Source organism: Argentina silus, assembly GCF_951799395.1.
Source record: "Argentina silus genome assembly, chromosome: 4".
NCBI lineage: Eukaryota > Metazoa > Chordata > Actinopteri > Argentiniformes > Argentinidae > Argentina > Argentina silus.
Genome location: NC_139658.1, coordinates 15147265 through 15170911, shown reverse-complemented (window position 1 = coordinate 15170911; position 23647 = coordinate 15147265). Strand labels below are relative to the sequence as shown.

Genomic DNA, 23647 nt, shown 5'->3' with positions numbered 1-23647 from the left:
GGTTTCTTTAAATACCATTCTGAAAATACAGATATGGGGGGTAGTCATCTGTTTTGATGTGGGATCTTTCCCACTTAAGATCATGGTTCACAGTAACAAAATTGCGCAATTTAACTTCATTTACAGCTTTGTAGTAGCAGGTGGACAAAATAACAATCTTGACCTCATTATAAGCTCCTAAGTATCAAATGAATAGTGTCAAGTAATACTGTTGCGATATCAATTGATAAGCCTGGTAGTATCTTTGCTGGAGAAATGCATTGGAGTGGTGTGTAATAGTATATGGCTAAAATCCATCAAACTTCATTTTAAAACCATCTTGTCTTGTCTCCTGACACTGGATACATTTAGGAAAAAGTTTTAGATGTATTTTTGTATAAAGATCACACATCTGATTTTCTTCTTTTATATACAGTGCTGCTTGAAAGTTTGTGAACCCTACAGGGATGGTCATTATTTTTGTTTAAAATATTAAAATTAACTTAAAGAATCTTTATCTAAACCCCAATTCATAATAAAGACATTCCAAATAAAGGACACAAACTAAAAATATGATATATTTTCATTGTTTATTGAACGAAAGTGGTTTATTTAACAAAAACTCAGATTTCATGTGTGCAAAAATATGTGAACCTCTTCAGTCAATAGCTTGTGGCACGTCCATTAGCAGCGATAACTTGGAGTAAACGTCTCGTATAGCCACTAATCAGTCTTTGACATCTGTTTTGAGGGATTTTTTTCCCACTCCTCCTTATAGATCTCAGAGTGAGGTTTGAGGCAAGAACTGCCCGCTTCAAGTCCTGCCACAGCATCTCGATTGGATTTAGGTCAGAACTTTGACTTGGCCAATCCAAAACACAAATCTTCTTTCTCCTGAGCCATTCTTTGGTAGATTTGCTTGAATGCTTTGGGTCGTTGTCTTGTTGGAAGACACATACCCATTTTCAGTCCAGCTTTAGCTCCTTGACTGAATGCTTGATGTTCTGTTCAACAATCTTTTGGTACACCTCAGAATTCATGGTTCCCTTTATGATGTTGTCGTCCAGGTCCAGAGGAGCCCCAGATCTTGACATTCCCACCACATGCTTGACTGTTGGGATAAGGTTCTTTTCAGAGGTTTTGATTGTGACCAAAAAGGTCAATTTTGGACTCATCTGTCCAGAGAACGGACTTCTAGAAACCTTCAGGCTTGTCCAGGTGGTCTCTGGCAAAGTTAAGATGGGCAGTTTGGTTCTTTTTTGACAGCAGAGGCTTCTTCCTAGCAACCCTCCCATGAATGCCATTTTGATTCAGTGTTCTTCTTATTGTTGAAGCATGCACAGTTACCTGAGATGCAACAAAGGAGGTCTGCAAATCTCTAGATGTCATGTTTGGGTTGGCTTTTACCTGATTTCTTATTTTTCTTGTGGCTCTTAGGGATATTTTGGAAGGGCGTCCACTTCTAGGCAGAGTTGCTGTCATGTTAAATGCTCTGCATTTGTAAATTATTTGCCTCACAGTGGACTGATGGAGCTTAAATCTTGTTGAGATGATTTTATAGCCTTCCCCAGACTGATGTGCTCTCACTACCCTCTTCCTGATGTCCTCTGACATCTCCTTTCCTCTCGGCATGGTGTGTTTTGCATTCACCTGTAAGGGTAACACAAAAATGACCAGGTTTCTTATTTCTATTTATCAGTCCCACCCAAACTGTTTCCTAAAGATCTCTCCTTTGATTGGTTCATTTGGTACCCAATTATTTACCCACCAAGTTCTACTTACCTACTTGATTTAACCAATGCAACTTGGGGTTCACTTATTTCTGCACCTGCACTAATGTCTTTATAATTTAGTTTTTCTACTACACACGATTTCCTCTAAACCAACATATGGAATTGGTAAATATAAACCTGTTATGTCAGATAAAAAAGACTGGTTCTGATTAAATAAAGATTTCATGGTAAAAACTAAAAAAATCTAAAATTGCACAAGGGGTTCACATACTTTCAAGCAGCACTGTATGTTACAGTGCCTTGAGTGGAGTATTCAGCCCGCTGTACATGTTTTATTGCTTCGGACAATAAATACATACAATTAAGATTATTTTACACTGGTCTACACAACCTATTGCACACTTACAAGGCAAAATAAAAATACTACACATTTTCAGAAATTCATTAAAAATGAAAAGACTTGATTCCATGTGGTATTCATTCTGAAATGGTGTGAACCACCATTATTGTACATTAATAGACTCAATTCACCTTCTTTGTAAGATTTTTGTGTATTTGATCTAGAGGTGCAACAGCAAAGTTGGTGTTTACTTATGCAATCAAATGTTTTATTTCTAAATAATTACAGAAATGTACAATATGTTGAGTGTCCAGTAGGCTTTGTAGATCAGTGGAGAAAATTCCAGATTTTATGTAAAACATTTTTAAATAAAACAATGTTGAATGTTTCCATGAAAGTTTAGAAATATACCGGGAATATTCCCTGCATTTGCAACTCTAATCCTGAGTATTGAATACTCAGTATTCTTCATTCTGAATGATGAGAGACAGTCTGCACTCTACTATTCTGCTCCCACCTGCTTTGATTAACCTGTGTCACAAATATACAGGCGTCTCAGCTCATGTCCCTCACACTCTTCCTCATTTTCCCTCTCTCCAGTCGACCCACAACATCCTTCAGCTGGTTTGTGAACCCCATGAAGACTTTCATCTTCTTCATCTGGAAAAAGTACAAAAAGTACATCATTGCTCTTTTCATCCTGGCGGTTCTGACCATATTCCTGGTCCTCATCCTCTACACTCTCCCCGGACAGATCAGCCAGCTCATCATCAAAGGGTGACGACATCAACAACAACCCATTTGGATCAATGTTTCTAATTGGGTACACATACTAAAAACGTGCACAGTACATCGCCTCCTTGATAACTAGCGCCTGCTGTGGCCCACCAGATATTGTCAGATCGCATGTTGGCGAGGTGCACGACTTAATGAAATACATAAATTAATCATGAATTAAAACATCAGTTAATAACTTCTCATCAGTCCTTTGATATGGTCCCTAAATATAATAACTTAATTTGTTGCATACAAGCCTCATATATATGCTAATGACAAGCTTATTTGACTAACTTCCTGGAAAAGTGAGATGATAATGCTTTTTGTGTCGCGATCTCCCCCTTCCTAATCCACCACGCTAGTTCTTTCACCGAGAGAGTTAATTTACTTGGCGGATATGCTGTATACAGTAGGTTTGTTAAAAACATAATTGTTATAGGTTTGTTCGTGAGAGATTAGTACCCGATGGAGGACCACAATGGAAATAAACCTTCGGGCACTGTTGTGTTTTTTATCCTTGATCACTTTTAGTGTATGTACTAATGTCTCTGGCTAGAGCAAAAAATTCAATCAAGTTTCACTATACCAAGTCCATGACATGGAACGACTCTGATGGCCTCATGGACACCAGTATAGCGATGACGGGGTAGAGTACCTCGCCCTATGCGAGAATAAAACTCACATTATCCCGCTTCCCAATCTGCTGTGCTAGCTCCTGCTAAAATTATATCAGTTGGTGGAGGTCAATGAGCATGTTTGAAGTCTTAAATTCACAATGAACTACAGCACTGAGAATGTTAATAGTATAGACCTTAAGGGTGGAATCCTAACTCGAATCATCGCGCAAATTTCCCATTTACATCAATGGAAGATTTACGGGAATGTCTGAATTAAGCACACAGATCTCAAAGAAGAAGGGATGGAAGGAATGTTTTTAACTTCTAATTTGTGCGTTAAACCAATGGGACAGTAATACCCTTTTACATGCCAAGAGCTATCACACTATTGCTTTTAAGAAAGGCTCCCAATTACCCAACTAACAGGGTTGGAAACAAATTGTAACATGCCAGACAGGTATGAAAATAATGAAAGGAAGCATAATAAGCTGGCCAAATGTAAAGATAGAGGTTACAAGAAGCTGAACTAAAACTACAATGTACAGTGCCTTCGGAAAGTATTCAGACCCCTTCACATTTTCTACATTTTATTGTGTTATAGACTCAATTTAAAATGGATTAAATTAAAAGAATTTGCCATCATTTTATATTAACACACAATACCCCAGAATGACAAAGCAAAAACAGGTTTTTATACATTTCAGTAAATTTATAAAAAAAATAATAATAATAATCATTGCCACTTCGTACTGGGTACGTCCCCTGACAAGGTTGCCCATCGGTCTTCTCCAGGTAGGCTGAAGGCTGCACACTTACCTTGTATGCTTGGAAATGTGTTGTATATTTGATTGTAATGATACATAAGGAACTGCCATTCCCTGTGTTATGTGTAGGATCTGATGTAATGTTCAAATAAGAAACAACTATAATGACATAGAATGTAAGTTAATATTGACCTAGAGTATAAAGTGCCCTGCGTAAATAATGGGACAGTGAATAATCGTTTCTTCTTTTGGCTCTATACTCCAAAAGTTTTGATTTCAAATTAAACAATTACTATGAGGTTATAGTAGAAATTATCTGCCTTTATTTTAGGGTATTTGTGTTCATATTGGTTTCACCATTTAGAAAACAACACTTTTTAAACATAATCCCCCTATTTCAGGGCACCAAACGTAATGGGACAATTGGCTTGATAGTTTTTCTAGTAAGCCAGCTGTGTTCTGTCACATAATTTGTGCAGGCATAAGACAGCTGTCAATGTCTAGTACTGATTTTAGGCTTTGCATTTGCCTTTGGAGTGTCTGCTATTGGTGTCTATCAACACAAGGACCAAAGAGGTGTCAATAATGGTCAAGGAAGCAATTATTAGGCTGAAAACATAGCCAAAACCTTAGCCATGCCAAAATCAACGGTTTGATCATGAAAAAGAATGATTAATAAAAACAAAAAAACAATGGTGAGCTCAGCAATCACAAACGGGCTGGCAGGCCAAGGAAAACTTCTACAGTGAATGACATATGAAGAATGCTCACCATAATTAAGAACAACCCCAAAACAACTGTCCCACAGATCAGGAACACTCTCCAGGAGGTAGGCGTGAATGTGCAGAACACACCACCAGCCGAATTACAGAGGCTTCAAAGTTTGAGCATGTATCGCTGCCACTAGAACTGGCTAACTTGTCTTTATTGATGATGTAACTGCTGATGGCTGAAGTGTACAGAAACATCTTGTCTGCTCGAGCATAAATGCTTCCAAATTCATTGGATGGCGTTTTGTCATACAGTAAGACAATGACCCAAAACATATTGCCATAGCAACTAAGGAGTTTGTCAGGGCCGAAAAGTGGAAAGTTGTTGACTGGCCAAGTCCATCTTCAGATTTAAATCCAATTGAACATGAATTTAATTTCCTCATACTTAGGTTTAACGCAAAATACCTCAAAACAAACAGCAACTGAAGGTTGCAGTACTGGCCTGGTAGAACATCACCAGAGAGGTTACCCAGCATCTGGTGGGGTCAATTGGTCACAGACTTCAGGCAGTTATTGCATGCAAAGGACTGTCGACCATATACTAAACATGAGTGCTTAATTTGGCCATCATATTAATCTGTCCCATTACCTTTGGTTCCCTGAAATAGGGGGACTATGTATAAAAGGGGTTGTTATTTCTAAATGGTAATGTGTACACATTACCATCAAATAAAAGCTGAGAAGCTATACTTTAACCTCATAGTAATTGTTTGATTTCAAATCCAAACGTTTGGAGTATAGAGCCAAAAGAAGAACAAATCAAAGCTTCACTGTCCCATGAGTTACACAAGTCACTGTAGTCTATTGACTCACGTGAAGTAACACATTGGTTGCTGAGGGATTACATTAGACATTACATTCTCATCTTTTGCATTTCTATGATCACTATTTATGCACTAATGTTTAACTGGTTGGTTATTTTATTAACCAACAACAAATTTCCCATCTGTATTTTTTCAATAAATATATGCCTCCAAAACAAAACAAGACACATTTTATTAAAAGTTTTGTTTTTTTGACCAATTTAATGTTGACTTTACCAGAAGCCACTGCTCATCTGTGCTACTGTATCAACGCTGTAATTAGTGGGCTTGCTTCAGCAATTCAAGACCGCCTGGGTCTCACACCGGAGGAACACCGTCGCCGGTTCCGGGCCCCAAACTGATGACATCACAGCTTTGACACTTCAAGACATTCCACAGAGCTCTCAGCCATTTTTCTTCTGGGGAATGGGTAAACTGAAGAAGATATAGGCAGAATTGAAATTCTCCCACTATACCTCTTGTACAAATTATGTGAACTGGAGTGATCAACCTGTGAGAGGAGTCTAATGGCAGTGGTAAAAAGTTTCTACAGTACCCCAAACAACTCTTTGATTTAATTTGAAAGTGTGAAAAAGAGCTTGTGTGTAAATACTGTAATGTGAGCTCCACAAAACTCAGCCCTTGGACTAATACAGTTACAGTAACTAGAGAGAAAATGAAAACACATGATGTGATGTCACAAATGATAACATCATACAGGGGTTGCCATAGGGATAGAGTCTTGGGTAATGTGAACATTCTGGCAGTCAGGTAGTTGGAGAAAGTCTGAACAACTGGTAAGTCCAAATGTACCAAATTTTCCAAATGTTTCATTGAAAAGGCACTGATTGCTATCAACATTATATAATGTCCTGCTAATTTGGACAGTATTGTGTACAGAACATTTTCAAGTTTTGTTTTGGTGTGAATGAACATTTTAAGAACCAATTAATTGGTAAGCAGTATGTATTTCTCTTGTTAGATCCGATTAATATTGCCTTTATGTGCCTGACATCATTAAAAAAGTACCTTCTGGAAAAATAAATCTAATCTAATCTAATGCCAGCTAGTGGTCAAATGCAAAAAGCATGATGTCACAGTGAGTCGTGATGTCATAATAGGGTCCTCAGGTGATATTCTAGAAGATTAGAGTTTAGCAGTTAGCATAGAGACATTGTTGTGAAGAGGTTAGATGAGTAAGTAAGATATCTTTTAATGTTTTCAAATGTATAAGGCTGAAATTATTATGTCTTATGAAATAGTTGTTGTTTTCTTGTTCAACAGTTCCACTTTATGTCTGTTTTTCCATTTTCTTGAAGCCTGTGCACTCGATTTTCAGCATCTTATAGGCTAATTTACATCTAAAAATTCTTTTTAGAGAGCAGTCACTATTGAGGGATCGAGTAGTGTTGATCAAGAAGACAGAAAACAACCGAAATAGAGTAGGATGAAAAGAAAGAGGTCCTCCAGACTGATGAAAAATAATGCCCAGATGCTAAAAATGGAAGTGAGACCAAGAAACCAAGAAAAAAACAGAATAATATACTGTGAGGAGGAGGAGCAGCTGAAAGAAAGAAAAGAAACAATAAGCCTACAACAAAAAACACATAAGAGTGGACTATTCAGACCATTTTGGAATGGTCACTCTACTCATTGTTTTACATCCTTTTACATTTATTTCATTTAATTTTTTACCTCACTCTATCCTATACATCTTTTTCACTTCATTAAGCATGAAAAAATTAAGCATCTAAGATTTGTGTAGGGTTCCAGTTGATGTTGTGGGTCAAACCAAGACAAATGCTGTTCTGTGTGTGTGTGTGTGTGTGTGTGTGTGTGTGTGTGTGTGTGTGTGTGTGTGTGTGTGTGTACACATGTGCACCTATGCGTGGCTGTGTGTTGTGTGTGTCTGGTTGTACATTATCTTAAGACATTCTGCAAGTATGTAGGGGGTGAGTCTGTGTCCAGGCTATGGGAGTAGTGTTTACACCATGAGTGGTGGTGTTTCTAAGCAAGAGACACATACTGTGGGAGCCTGGTCGATAGGCGCAACAGTGGGTCAACCAATGAGAATAAGAACAGGCAGAAACAGGGGTTGAGGTGAAATCAACTTAGGGTTTTTATTCATAAGGTGCGGGAAAAAGGGAGAGGCGAAAGGCAACTCAAATCTTCACCGGGTTGGTGGTTGGCCTTACAGCGCTCTGCCTGGTTCTTCCTGTGATGAGAGAGAGACAGGCCAAAGTTAGTCGGATATCGGGTCCCTGCCACTGACATCTTCGCCCCAGCTCGGCTTCGTCTTCCTCCGGTTGGTTGGGGGTTCCTCTCCGGCTTCCAGGCTTTCTCTCACGTTTCGGGATGAGACTGGCTTAGCGGGTATCTGGTCTCGACTCGCTCCTCCAGCCAGTCTGTCTTCAGCTTGTCCTGGGGAGTATAAAAGGCTTCAGGATCGCAGAGCTAACTCAGCACACCTGTGAGCGGTAAGCTGAGTCATCTGATTGGGGCGGAGTCTCCAGGACATAGAACTGGGATAGTACCTCCCATCCACCACTACACCCCGTGGCTGCCTTTGCCTGCCCCGGTGGCCACCAGGTGTCTCTGTGGGGCACTGCTCACCGGCTGGGCCATCACAATACCTATCAACATAAATGCAAAGCTGAAACCACATTTATTTTTAATGGCCATACCTGAATAAAGTATTCGTCCAGTAAGACCAGTTATGGTTTGTAATGTTTGTAGGAGTGTAGAGAACACACATATATGACAAAAGTGTGCCATATATGTTTGTCCTTTAAATAGTTGGCAGAAATGTGACAACAAAGTAACCTAACAGTCAAAATTAATTTTTTTGCAGTTACAGTAGTTCCCTGCCCAGCAAGCACACATAGATTGGATTGACGTAGTCACTAAATCTAAACTACAAAAAATGTCTGATGTGCTTACATTGCATAGATGGGGGAACTTTTTCTCATAGGGCCTTTTTTCTGGCGGAGATATTCCTTGGATGAACCTTCATTTCGAACAAATCATGTCTTCATGGACACTTCATAAAATGATGTTAGACATGCGAAATTGCATATTATTAACTCATAGCATTTTAATGTTTCTCAGTTGATTGCGCGCATTAAAGCAAAGGCTATATGGACACAAAGCAAAGAGCGCAGTTCGTGTCAATAATTTTCCACTCTATCACCGCAAGTTCACGTTGAACCTATTTCACATGATTGAAATGAGAGCTTTCATGAATCATTAAACATTTTTTACATGCCATCTGCAATGACGTGACGATTTTCACTGTTTTACTGCCCTGAGGCATTTGCAGTTGCAGATACAGTTTGACTGTTCTTTTTCTCCCCTGTCCATTATATCATGTATCATAGTCGGCTACAAATGAAGTACTTTCATATCGGTGTCATATAATTGCTGTAGCCTTGGACAGTTGTTGGTATGTGTGACATTCATGATCTGTAGGCTACATTTTGATTCAGCCCCTATGTGTGCGTGCTTCAGCTCCGTCGTTTCAACAAGCTCAAATCGTTTCCCATTAACAAACAAAAGCGTGAGACTTTATCTAGCCACTCGAGAGATACAATTTAAATGCTGAGCACAATCCAATCCCATTCCTCCCCTAGAACAGTAAAGTTCTTCATTTAACAAATTATTTTACTTCATAGAAGGTTGACATTCAAACATTGAATTTACTGTAGCCAAAATGTTGCATATTTTAGAGAACTGTTATCAATTCAATTTTACATCACGAAAATAATAAAATAGTTGTGTTCATTTATGAAGGGACGTAGGAAGTATATTTCACAAGGGGGTGCTCCCTAAAAACTTGCACCTATAGAAAATGTTGCATATCACCTGTTAAACAAACAATTATGATGAATTTTAATGATAGAAATGCCAGTTATGATAGAAATATATACTTTGAATTTTGTAGTTGTATTTACATACTGTATTTACATAATATATACTGTATGATTCAGTGGGACAACGGGTTTCTATGTACTGTCAGCTGCACCTGGCCATTGTTAACAAATGGGTGGGGGAAGGTGAAGGTGTAATGTGGTACAGGGCAGAACCAAGCGCAGAAAACAGGCAGGACTCAATGTTGCAAAAATCGTCGAGTTTTTTTATACAAGTACTGTTTTGGAGACTTTGTTTTCTCCCTTTTTGTTTTTGAGTAAAGTCTGTGTTTGTATCCTTTTGCCAATTCTACTTTCAAGTCAAAATTATTTTGTTTGGTATCGCTGCCTACTTGTCGGCCTCCTTTATATGCACCGCACCTGGGTCTGCTCATCATACCAAAACATTACAGAGTCAGATATTTTTGGTGACGAATAGGACACTATTGAGAGACCGTGTTGGTAAAAATGACAACCATTATTGACAACTAATTTATCCACGTCTCTCTTCAGTGTCTTCCACAGCAGAGGCGTGTCTTTTCTTTCAAATAGCTGACCGGAATGGATATTTTCCGTTAACAGAAGCCAATTATCGCTGCGCATGGACCACAGTCCTTGCGTTTACCTCCGATGTGACCCCTGCTACGGTCATCAAGTTCCTGGCTACTGTTTTCAGCCACGAAGGAAACCCATTGGAGTTGGTCACGGACAATGGCCCCTCTTTTGTTCTAAGTTTGAGTTCTAAGCATTTCTCACTGACAGACATTTAACACTTCTATAGCTCTGTCTACTATTCACAAAGCAATGGAGAAATCGAAAGATGAAACAGAGTGCTGACATCGAGGGTCAGTCCTGGAAGCCCTTTGTCACAGACTTTCTGCTCACATACCATGCTACTCCTCATGCAGTAACACAAGCTTCACCTTCTGAGCTCCTGCATGGTCGTCCTTTGATTTACAAAGCTGAACATCAGAGGCCTTGTTGTGTGAGGACATGAGACAGACAGCAAAAGACTGAACAGTACACAGACCAGCATCGTGGTATACAGACCCTTACTTTCCAGTGTGGGAGTTATGTGCGCATCAAGAAACCTGGCATAATCCGAAAAGGAAACGCCAAGGTTAGTCACCCTACCAGATCATCATCGCTCAGAAAGAACCTGCGACTTTCCAACTCTCTGACGGTAGAGTTTCAAACACCATGCACCTTGCTCCTGTTACTCTTGGTAACACAGACATTCAAATGGCATCTGCACTACCAGAGGATGCTTATGTGCCGACTCACCCTCCTCCTCCACCAGGCTCCTGTTGTTACGGAGACTCACTCAGGCTCCTACGTGGCACAGAGACTATGTGACTTAAAGACTTTAAAAAAATAAATTAAAAAAAGGGAATGTTGAATGGACTTTTACATATGACAATTTGTTATTTACTGTTAGTGTTTGCATCTGTGAAAATGTGTTTGTATTACACTTTCCTTTACAGGTACCCAGGAAATGTTTATTTCATCGGAAATGTTTATTTCATTTGTATATTCAGAGTAATTAAGTAACTCATTTACTAAAAGTTGTTTACAATCAGATTTATATTTGGATATTCTGTTACATCTTATACATGCATTTCATTGTACGAAATAATATGCTTCTTTAAAAAAGAGCGATATGTGGTATATTGCGTTCATACTGATTAGCGCCAGTATATGGCAGCATTACATAGTAAATCAGATGTGCATAGAAGAAGCGGGTGTAACAGTTGTCCGGTGTCCTTTACTACCATGCTATACTAAAGCTACTATGCACTTTCCTGCCTCGCGTTCCATTATTTACAATATACAACAAGTGACTCATTTACAAGTAAGGTATCATATAATGTGGCTGGACGACACTGACAAGATAAGTAATGAAAGCACAGGTACAGAGTCCACAGTAACACGATGCCATTTCTGAACCAGGTTGTCAAGCAGTAGCAAGAAGATACAGTTTATGGTAAATGCTAAGTGGGATGCTTGGGAGGGCCGAACTTGGACATCACTCCGTTGAAGTTGAGCTTTAAATCGGTTAGGGTTAGGTAACTGTTAGATTTAGGGTTGGGTCATCCTAAGGATCTCACTGAGCATCTACCAAAAGTTTTGTCGGAAGCCCACTGATGATTGGTTCATCATAACCAACTACCATTTTAGCTGCAGTGTGTATATCTGTGCAGCAGGGGGCAAAGAAGATTCTCTTTTCACTTACAGCACTACCAATAGGGGGCCTTTCCTTCACTTTCAGCCGCAGAAGTAGATATAAATATCTCTCTCTACACAGGTGTATCCCTCTTTTTAATAATAATATTTGTATTGTATTTTTCCATTTTCCATAAGACCAACAATATACAGTGAAAATGAGACAACAATAATGATAAGAAAATAAAAACCCCAAAACATTACAAAACAATTGAGGCAAATATTGAAAACTGAGACAAAATAAAATCAAGCTTAGGCACAGATGTACACTCACAGAGCACTTTATTAGGAACACCTGTACACCTTCTCATGGTGGAGGTGGTGTAATGGTGTGGGGAATGTTTTCTTGGCACACTTTGGGCCCGTTAATACCAATCAATCATTGCCACAGCCTATTTGAGTATTGTTGCTGACCATGTGCATCCCTTCATGACCACAATTTACTCATCTTCTAATGGCTTCTTCCAGCATAATAATGCACCATGTCACAAAGCAAAAGTCGTCTCCAACTGGTTTCAAGAACATGACAATGAATTCAGTGTTCTTCAGTGGCCTTCCCAGTCACCGGATCTGAATCCAATAGAACACCTTTGGGATGTGGTAGAACGGGAGATTCACAGCTTGAAAGTGCACCTGAGAAATCTGCAGGAATTGCGTGATACAATTATGTCATCATGGACCAGAATCTCAAAGGAATGTTTCCAACATCTTGTGGAATCAATGCCACGAAGAATTGAGGCTGTTTTGAGAGCAAAGGGAGGCCCTACCCAATATTAGTATAGTGTTCCTAGTAAAGTGCTCGGTGAGTGTATGTCTCTGTCACTCTCTTCATACTTCTCAGTAGCAGACAGGCTTCTGCTGGCCAACCTGTCCCTTTCGTATGTCATCTTCTATGTGTGACTCTTCCTAACTCACCACCAGAATAGTATAGCCACACCACCAAATAGGATTTGAGCATTTGCTTGAGCCTGCCTGAAGGGGCCTGGTGGTATGCCAGATGTGGCATGTGATGTGACCAGGGTTAAATGGTTGCAAGTGTTACATACACTGTCTAACTGTCTATAGTACAATATTAAAAAATTATTAACTGAGTTCTGGATATCAACCATCTGATGTTAAATTTGACCTGATTTTCTATCATTCAGCATTTCCTGAGCTAGTTAAATATTTACAATGTCAGCGGAGCAGAGATACCAACACACCTCCTGTGAGTGGGATTAGAGCCAGATGAAAAACCCAATGACATCTCCATGTTCTCAAAGTCAGTGGATTTGGTTACTAGGAACTGTGCTGACTATTTCCCACCCTACTTTCATTGAGACACACTCAGTAATGTTTTTCTGTATATCCAATGGGTACATGGCAGATAAGAATAATATTAAGTCTTGTTAATGTGACGAAATATGTATTTGTTTTCTTTCGTTTGCAATTAATATTGTGATTACTGCATCAATATCAACGAAACAACTGTCCAATATATCGAAATCAACGTTTTAATAGACATGTTATATTTCGAGCTTTTATTTTGAAGTTTTGGCTAAACCGGAAGTTCCCTTAAATCTGCTCGATTTCGCCCTGGTCGTGACAAAGTTGAGCAGGTCGATTTATAAACGGCGATGGTCGGTGAATACCGCATGAGTGCAGGTAAGGAAAACATGACCCGTATCTGTAATGCAGGCAGCTGTTTCATTCAAATGTCAATGCCTGCTCTAACTTAAGCCAATATGTGCTCAAGTTTTATCTGGATGAGATGAACCGCGTGGAACCGTCCGTATAGAGGTTCTCTGGTGGAACAGATAACAAAGCAGTGCTTTTCCGCCCTGAATCTGCGTTTGTTTGTATTACATCAATATCCTATTTGCAGTAAACCGGATCTGTGTTCTCTGAGCTGCAAATAGCATGTCTTTTCAGCCACATCAAAGAAGCACTTCTGGGTCACGGAATGTTTTCCAAATAAAAGTACCAAAGTATTTTTTTTTTTTTTTAAACTGTAATACATTCTTTTATAGCGCAAAAAATATTCTAGTAACTGTATTGTAGCAAATACTCAGAAGAGTCTATAGAATCTATATATGCTGTGATATCATGGGGCACTCTGCCCCTCTTTTGCTGGCCATTTACTCCACCCATACCATTAGCTATAATGCAAATCACTGAATATGAATATATATTACCTTATAGAGCAAACACTGTTCTTGGCGCCGCAGTAAAGGTATTGGAGGGAATGCTCAATAGGGTCTCTACTAATCAAATAAAATTAGTTTTGGAGGGGCACTGTGTCCTACATCCAGCAACACTATATTTTCCACACCCTTTTAACCCCCAATGCAATACACTGTAATACACTGTACATGGGATACATATTGTCTTATAGAGCAAAAGCTATTCTAGGGACTGGGGTAAATGTATTGTAGCAAATACTCATTTACCGTGGCACCGAGAATAGGTTTTGCTCTGTAAGGCAATGTGTATCCTATATCGAATGATTTAACATTGACTTATGATGTTGATGTGAAATGTGGTTAGATCAAACATATTTTATACATAGCCTATATTTTATTGTATTCACAGAACAATTCATATGTTTATGTCCTACCTGTTTTTGACACCCTTGTTCCCAGGCTAGCATTGCTAGCAGTGAGAAGATTAGGGTAGAGTTAAGGGAGTTTTTTTATATGGTTTGTGAAATGTATCCTTCACTGTTTGTGCTTTATTTGTTTACACTACACAGACCCACCTCACAGCCCATATACCATGTCTGAACCCAAGTCTTATGGTTCTTCAACCCAGAAAAGCACATCACGGGGTCCAAAGATGGTGGCAGTGAAGCTGGAATACTGCAGTCAAACACTGGAACTCAATGTGGTAGTGAAAGAGGAGGAAGGAGGAGAAGGAGAGAAGAAAGGTGTGATGGTGAAAGAAGAGGAGGAAGGAGTAGAAGAAGAGAAGAAAGGTGTGATGGTGAAAGAAGAGGAGGAAGGAGTAGAAGAAGAGAAGAAAGATGTGATGGTGAAATATGAGGAGGGAAAAGAGGAAATGGAGGATACAGATGTGATAATGAAAGAAGAGCAAGGAGAAAATGAAGTGGAGGAGAATGATGGTGAGGATGGTAAGTTCAGGTAATGTACTTGGTTACGGCCAAATTAATAAGTAGTTAAACGGAAACCAACAGATATGTTTTATTCTCCCATGATTTCCACGCAGCAATTGTTAATTAATTCAAACAAAAATTACAATTTATAATTTATACAACTTCTATGACTGATCATGGAATTACAACTGTTGAGCAATTGGGAAGTAGTCAAAGGTAGGCCTATAATAAATGCACTTCAAGTCAATTGTTAATCATGAAACATTGATTAGGTATCTATTTCCATTGTGTAATATGAACACACTCTGACAACCTTGGATTCCCACAGCGTGTGCAGACCCCAGAGATGCTGTGTTACTTCTGTCACTGCTAAGCCTATGGAAGCACTACTTGTTTTCACCTTGTTTCTAATCTTGAATATTCCTATTCTTACAGGAGAGAGCTCCAGCCCAGGCTCAGACAGAGAACCTAGCACCACCACATCAGGAAACCATAAACAACACAGACAGAGGTGCTCAAGACGGAAAAATCACCACTGCTTGGACTGCTTTAGTAGTTTCTGTGAGCCAGAGAATTTGAGAAGTCACACCTGCAGGACCCGTCCCTGTTTAGATTGCAGTGAGAGTTTAATTTGTCCAACTCACCTCAAATCACAGTCACAGAATCACAGAGGTGAGAAGAGTCACTCTTGCCTTCAGTGTGGGAAGAGTTTTGGTAAGATGAGCCACCTAAAGACACATCAGAGAATACACACAGGAGAAAGGCCATACCACTGCTCCCATTGTGGGAAGAGTTTCAGCCAGGCAGGATACCTAAAGACACACCAGCGAATACACACAGGAGAGAGGCCATACCACTGCTCCCACTGTGGGAAGAGTTTCAAAGAGGCAGGACATCTAAAGACACACCAGAGAATACACACAGGAGAGAGGCCATATCACTGCTCCCAGTGTGGGAAGAGTTTCAGCCAGGCAGGATACCTAAAGACACACCAGCGAATACACACAGGAGAGAGGCCATACCACTGCTCCCACTGTGGGAATAGTTTCAAAGAGGCAGGACACCTAAAGACACACCAGAGAATACACACAGGAGAGAGGCCATATCACTGCTCCCAGTGTGGGAAGAGTTTCAACAGCACAGGAGACTTACACAACCACCAGAGAGTACACACAGGAGAGAGGCCATACTACTGTTCCCAGTGTGGGAAGAGTTTTAGTCATAAAAGATCCTTTCAGAGACACCAGAGAATACACACAGGAGAGAGGCCATACCACTGCTCCCAGTGTGGGAAGAGTTTCAATCAGGCAGGAAACTTAAAGACACACCAGAGAATACACACAGGAGAGAGGCCATATCACTGCTCCCAGTGTGGGAAGAGTTTCAGCCAGGCAGGATACCTAACGACACACCAGCGAATACACACAGGAGAGAGGCCATACCATTGCTCCCACTGTGGGAAGAGTTTCAAAGAGGCAGGACACCTAAAGACACACCAGAGAATACACACAGGAGAGAGGCCATATCACTGCTCCCAGTGTGGGAAGAGTTTCAGCCAGGCAGGATACCTAAAGACACACCAGCGAATACACACAGGAGAGAGGCCATACCACTGCTCCCACTGTGGGAAGACTTTCAAAGAGGCAGGACACCTAAAGACACACCAGAGAATACACACAGGAGAGAGGCCATACCACTGCTCCTATGGTAAATTTAAAGACAATATTAGGGTTAGTAATCTCACACCTAGCGAAGAGATCACAGGAAAACAGATGGTCCTAGAACATTTGGAGAAGGCAGTAAAGAGGGGTAAGGTCAGATTGAGGGGTTGGCTAGAGGTGAAGAAAACAAAGGATCAAAGCTGCAGAAACCAGGATCGAGTAATTAAAAAATAGGGTAAATCAGTGATAAACAAAGTTGTAAACAAACAAAACAAAAGGGTTTTGAAAAGAGCCGGGGTGTTAGAAAGGCCTGATTAGACAAACGGCCGCCAGCCAGATGGGAGTCGCCCACCTTGATGACGAAATGTAATTCTTGAATGTTATTGGTGTATGTAGACAGGAAACAGAAATGCGTTGAATAGAAGGCGTTAACCTGTGTGAAATCTATAAAGACAGGTGACTGAGGTAAAAACAGGGTCAACTTTGCAAACCTGAACGGCTACATATTCTCTGTGAATAAAGTCTTTGAATGAATCAACAGCTCTGGTTCACGGTAATTTATTTAAAAGTATTGTTACTTAAATTCTACGACACTCCCAGTGTGGGAAGAGTTTCAACACTGCAGGATACCTAAAGACACACCAGAGAATACACACAGGAGAGAGGCCATACCACTGCTCCCACTGTGGGAAGAGTTTCAGCCAGGCAGGATACCTAAAGACACACCAGCGAATACACACAGGAGAGAGGCCATACCACTGCTCCCACTTTGGGAAGAGTTTCAAAGAGGCAGGACACCTAAAGACACACCAGAGAATACACACAGGAGAGAGGCCATACCACTGCTCCCACTGTGGGAAGAGTTTCAAAGAGGCAGGACACCTAAAGACACACCAGAGAATACACACAGGAGAGAGGCCATACCACTGCTCCCACTGTGGGAAGAGTTTTAGTCAGAAAACATCCTTTCAGAGACACCAGAGAATACACACAGGAGAGAGGCCATACCACTGCTCCCACTGTGGGAAGAGTTTCATTGAGGCAGGAGACCGAAAGAAACACCAGAGAATACATGACTGAGGGAGGAGTTTCAAGGAGGAGCATGCTGGAGCCCTAAAGAAGGTGGGGGGGATGTGCTGGCTGTACCACATACTGTACTGTGTGCAGTGCTTGACTTGCGCCGGCACATTGAATTTTTGGGTAACTGCGTTCCAATTCCACCTATCAGATACCGGTTATACAGTGTCTACTTATGTAATGGAACAGTGAAGCATTTTTTCTTCTTTAGGCTCTACACTCCAAGGGTTTTGAATCAAACAATTACTATGTGGTTAAACTAGATATCAGGTTTTATTTGATGGTATTTGTGTGCATGTTGGTTTCATCATTCATAAATTACAACACGTTTTATGCATAGTCCCCCTATTTTATGGTCACCAAAAGTAAAGGGACAATTAGCTTGACAGGTGTTGTCATTTTCTGATGATAAGAGTTTCGGTAAAAAGACAAAACAAAACAAACAATGAAGAAGAACTAGCAGAGCATCACCAGAGACGATTCTCAGCGGATTGTCCATCAAATACTAAACATCAGTGCTTAGGACATTTCGTGAATCTGTCGCATTACTTTTCGTACCCTGAAATAGGGGCACTGTGGATAAAAAGTGGTGTAATTTCTGAATAGTGAAACCAATATGCACACAAATACCATCAAATAAAATCTGAGAATCTCTATTTTAAACCCAGAGTAATTGTTTGGTTTAAAATCCAAACGTTTGGAGTGTAGATCCGAAAGAAGAAAAGATGCTTCACTGTCCCATTAGTAATGGCGTTGTATGTTTTTTGTTAGAAATTCAGAATGGGCACTGAATACATTTTCAGCACTAGCGTCACACATGTAATGCGGCAACAACATATCATTTATCTGACTGATGTGTGTAATTTATTTGCAAAGTGGTCCGTTTGATAATGTGAGGAGTGTTGCCGCGGGGACTGGATGCGCATATTTTATCCTCGCCTCTTACATTGGTTTTGCTGAATCGATTTGATGAACAGAGAGGGGTCTCTATTGCATGTCATTTGTGAATGTTGGTAATGGATCAATGACGTGAATCATAATAAAAAGAGTTCCTGCACCTATTTTATCCCAAATCGAGCACTGACTATGTATATTTGCTTGTAAGGACAGAAGACTCTGTTGTGTATCTATTCTGGATACTGAGGCCTGTCAGTCTGTCTTGGTCTACTCAACTACCGCAGATACTCCAGACAGCCATCAGAATGAACTACTGTACCCACTACTTTCAGGCTCCCTCCCTGGCGGCGGGCTAGAGAGAATGAGTGCTGTAAATAAAGTTCTGTTTGTACAGTACAGAACAGAACAGAGCAGAGCAGGGAGACGGTAGTGACATGACATAAGCTGTGTGTCTGCTTGTCTCTGTCTCTTTGTCTGTCTCCTGAGAATGTAAACCACCTGTGTGTTTTATGAAGGTATGAAACTGGAGCCACACAGACATGCAACCTGCACTCAGCAGCAGAGGCAGCAGCTCCAAGTTGGATGCATCTTCACAGGGTTCAGAACATGGGGTCCATTTGGTTTCAATTCAGGGGGTGATTTTAATTTTTTATTAAACATTTAAAAACATTTGCTGTTTTGTTGTCCTTTAAGGGTCATGAAATAGCCATCAGTTGAGCTTTCATTCATCTGGCACATACATTATCTACAGTCACTTTACTAGTAAGGTATCATATATTCTGGCTATACGACACTGACCAGATCAGTAATGAAAGCATAGGTACAGAGTCTGCAGTAACACAGTAACATTTCTGAACCAGCAATGGCAGGAAGATACAGTTTAAGGTAAATGCTAAATTGGATGCTGAAGTTGAGATGTAAAACGTTGAGGGTAACTGTTATCTTTAGGGTAGGGTCGTCCCAAGGACCCCTCTTAGCATCGAACAGAAATTTGGGAGTAATCTCACTCTCAGCCCTTCCACCTCAGCTGGCCACCTGGCACCGCCACCTCGACGTGGATGCAGTGAGGGGTAGTGGGGATGAAGAGGTCTTTAGGAGGGACAGTTAAGATGAAGCCTGAAGAGATGGGTCTTCAGTCTACGGCAGAAGACAGGTAGTGACTCTGCAGTCATGACAACAGTGGGAAGCTTGTTCTACCAGCGGTGCGCCAGGACAGTGAAAAGCCGTGACTGAGTAGCACGGCTACTGCATCCACGTAGAGGCGGCGGTGCCAGGTGGCCAGTCGAGGTGGAAGAGCGGAGTGATCGTGCAGGGGTTTGGGGGCTGACCATTGCTTGAAAGTAGGGAGGGGCTGTTCCCTTTGCCGCCCGGGAGGAGAGCACCAGAGTCTTGAATCTGATGTGAACTGCTACCGGAAGCCAGTGGAGGGTGCGAAGGAGGAGGATGACATGGGTGAATTTGGGGAGATTGAACACCAGACGGGCGGCAGCATTCTGGATGAGCTGCAGAGGCTTGATGGCGGAGGCGGGGAGCCCGACCAAGAGTGCGTTGCAGTAGTCTGTTGAGAAACTGGAAGATAGTCCAAAAACGCTACTTATATGGCCTGGCCATAGTATGAAATGGAATGTATAGGAAGCTTTCTCACCTATAAGTACTGCGCACTTCTCTTTGTTCTTTGACTTACTCTGGTAGTAGCACACCTTGGTACATACACATTACTCTGCATTGTGTTCTTTAAAATATGCAATTATAGTTATACAAAATGATTAATAACTGCGAGTATAGTTATACAAAATGATTTGCCTTCCACAACCCCCTGGGTCGTACTCAACATTCCTTAATGAATTTCCTGTCTGATCTGATCATTCTTCTTCGATATAGTCACGCAACTTACAAGTAGACAGCCTGGCACAAATGAAGTTGCCAATCACTTCAACTGTGATGACTCTTTGTTATACTTTGATGAAAACATTTTGAAGATCAAAAATCAGACTACAGTGGATAATGTGACGAACAAGGTAAGTATTGGTGAATCTGGAGAATTATTGCAACTCTCCAGTACCCAGGATATGGTTAGAAATAGACTTTTGATTCTATTAGCCCTGAGACATTCAGCAAACTGACTATGTCCTTGTTTACTTGACCCTATTCCTACTAGGATAGTTAAAGAACTTTTACCGGTCCTAGGGGCTCCTATGCTAGATTTTGTTCATCGTTCTCTCTCCTCCGGCTGTGTGCCTAGTTCTATTAAGGTAGCAGTTATTAAGCCTCTATTGAAGAAGCCAAACCTAGATCCAGAAACTCTTAAAAACTATAGGCCTATATCTAACTTGCCGTTTCTCTCAAAAATACTTGAGAAAGCAGTTGCCCAGCAGCTCACTACGTTTCTGAAACAGAATAGGATATATGAGACCCTGCAGTCAGGTTACGAGAAGTACCACGGTTGGATGCTTTAGAAGCTTGCGTTTTGGACATAAAAAAGTGGGATGTTCTCAAAGTCAGTGGATTTGGTTACTAGGAAATGTGCTGAGTATTTCCCATCCCACTTTCATTGAGACACACTCAGTAGTGTTTTTCTGTATATCCCAAAATGTGTACATGGCAGATAAGAATAATAGCAAGTCTTGTTAATTTGATGCAACTGAAGTGAGCGTTAAACTCAAGTCTTAGATTTCCAGAGGGAAGGTAGAATAGTTAGTGTACAAGTTTGATTTAAATCATATAGAACAAATGCTATATGTCGGGAGTAAATCTCCTAATTATGAGATAAGATTCTAATCACAATGCCTCACACGCCAAACGGACACCTTAAACATATTGTGTGTCAAGCATTGAGTCGCGCTAACACAAACTAATTGATCATAAAGATATATCCATAAATGTAAATGTAAATGTAATGTCTAGGCATAACCGCGCCAAAATCATTCAAAGTAAAGTGAAAGCAGATTATCCTACCGTACAGATTCAACCCCGTTGCATTCTCGGACAAATGAGAGAAGCGTAATCATCAATTGAGAATATTTATTTAGACAAGAGATATATAAACTATTCAGCTTAGTTCAAGTCATACAATCAAAAGTGTGAACATAACATATAAAACATACCGAAGTAGTCGAAGGTTCTAGGAATGTAATCGATTGAAAATAATTTTGTCTAGTAAGACTATACGTGCTAACTCACGTAGGAGATCGGATAAGCAGTCTCCTCGAAGAAAGATTCTGAAAACAATTTATACCATCCCAAGACCAAAAGGGATTTCTACCAAGAACATCAAAGGACCTTTTATCAAATGGGGGACACCTTCTGGCAAATTACATCAACAACAGTACTCGATTCATAAACAGTGTTTTCCACAGGTCTTCAGCTGGATCCGGAGCTTGCGGTGCGACACCATTTACATTCCAATTCCGATTGATCATTTGGCTGAAGATACACGTCAAAATACTGGAAAGAAACATCACACAATAATGGAAATGACATAAAAATAGTACTCATAAAACACACGTTAAAATAAGAGAAAATATGACTATACATCCATCTAGGAAACATTCAAAAGTCATAATAGAGAAAAAGGGGTGTATCGATTTAATCGCAGACAGGATATAACACAATGAACCCAAACCACTTGTAAAGTGATGAGTTGACCTTGGCTCACAAACACAGAGAGTAATTCACATGTAAGCACATGTAAATAGAATAGAGTGGTCATGATTTTAGGGTTAGGATAACGACTGTCATCATATTGTCAGCCCAGTTTACTAATCAAACCCATCTCCACAATTTTAATGTTTCGATTTTCTTTCGTTTGCAATTAATATATTGTGATATATTGTGAATATCAGTGAAACAACTGTCGAATACATCTTTAATAGACATTTTATATTTCGAGCTTTTATATTGAAGTTTTCGCAAAACCGGAAGTTCTCTTAAATCTGCTCCATTTATCCCTCGCCGTGACAAAGTTGAGCAGGTCGACTTATAAACGTCGATGGTCGGTAAACACCGCATGAGTGCAGGTAAGGAAAACATGACCCGTATCTGTAATGCAGGCAGCTGTTTCTTTCAAATGTCAATGCCTGCTCTAACTTAAGCCAATATGTGCTCAAGTTTTATCTGGATGAGATGAACCGCGTGGAACCGTCCGTATAGAGGTTCTCTGGTGGAACAGATAACAAAGCAGTGCTTTTCCGCCCTGAATCTGCGTTTGTTGAGATTAAAATCAATCCCCTATTTGCAGTAAACCAGATCTGTGTTCTCTGAGCTCCAAATACCATCTGCGTCTTTTCAGCCACATAAAGAAGTACTTCCGGGGCACGGGATTTTTTTATAATAATAGCTGTCTAAACATTACAGTTTTTCTCCATTGTATACACACAAAAAATGGAACCATGCACACAAGTCTGAAAACTTGAAGCTTATGTATCAACAACAAGACTCCAGACTGCAAAACTCTAAGCACAAATCGCATCATGTAGCACACTTTGTTCACCTGGAAAACACTGGCCTTCAAAATGCCACACCCTAATCACCAACTGGTCTCACTCACTTCTCACCTGTTCAAACTCAATTGGCAAAACACTTCAATCATGTGTCAGAGCATAAAAAAGGCCTCAGGTGACCTCTACTGTGTTGGGGGAAAAATGGAGCAGCATGGAGAACGAAGAGGAAGAGGAGGAAGGCGAGCCAATATGTCTAATGAAATCTGTGGAACTTTGGTTGACATGTACTCAATCATGGCAGAACAATGACCGAATCTGGGCAGCGAGTCCAGACGAATTTGAGCCGCTTCACGGAACCCTCAGTTATCTGTGCATTTAGAGATGACAATAGATAAGTAACCACTTCAGTAGTCTTCTATACTCTCTACAGTAATTACAGTCATGTAACTTTATGGTTTCTATGGATATCTACAATGCTTAGAGAAATGTATAGTGTAATGTTGTTTTGTTTTACATTTATGAAATATGTATGGCCTAAACTGTATGTACTTTTCACGGAATAGAAAGA

At 40.3% G+C, this 23647-nt stretch overlaps 2 protein-coding genes across 3 annotated transcripts in view; both read left to right on the top strand.

The window, feature by feature from the left end:
• The window catches only part of fer1l4 (fer-1 like family member 4), a 38175-nt gene extending 32223 nt beyond the window's left edge, over window positions 1-5952 (top strand). The window contains exon 46 of the mRNA XM_083669054.1: window positions 2653-5952. Coding sequence (XP_083525180.1) covers window positions 2653-2833 — 181 coding nt within the window. The 3' untranslated portion in view covers window positions 2834-5952. The remainder of the gene's footprint in view (window positions 1-2652) is intronic.
• A 7525-nt stretch (window positions 5953-13477) lies between these two features.
• On the top strand, window positions 13478-17184 carry LOC310803185 (uncharacterized protein). 2 transcript variants are annotated; one of them, XM_083667872.1, is made up of 3 exons: window positions 13478-13558; window positions 14646-15023; window positions 15441-17184. In XM_083667872.1, the coding sequence occupies exons 1-3, from the start codon at window positions 13531-13533 to the stop codon at window positions 16898-16900; spliced, it is 1866 nt and encodes a 621-aa protein (XP_083523998.1). In that variant the 5' UTR covers window positions 13478-13530; the 3' UTR covers window positions 16901-17184. The 2 variants fall into 2 exon arrangements, with proteins under 2 accessions (XP_083523998.1, XP_083523999.1); XM_083667873.1 differs by having other exon boundaries at window positions 13491-13558; window positions 14705-15023.
• Window positions 17185-23647: the final 6463 nt, after the last annotated feature.

What these genes read in the sequence shown, in the direction of transcription:
- LOC310803185 (XM_083667872.1), top strand. Translation starts at nt 13,531, where the DNA reads ATGGTCGGTGAATACCGCATGAGTGCAG. An exon ending in TGAATACCGCATGAGTGCAG is followed by an intron (nt 13,559 to 14,645) that starts GTAAGGAAAACA and finishes TACACTACACAG; the next exon opens with ACCCACCTCACAGCCCATAT. An exon ending in GGAGAATGATGGTGAGGATG is followed by an intron (nt 15,024 to 15,440) that starts GTAAGTTCAGGT and finishes CTATTCTTACAG; the next exon opens with GAGAGAGCTCCAGCCCAGGC.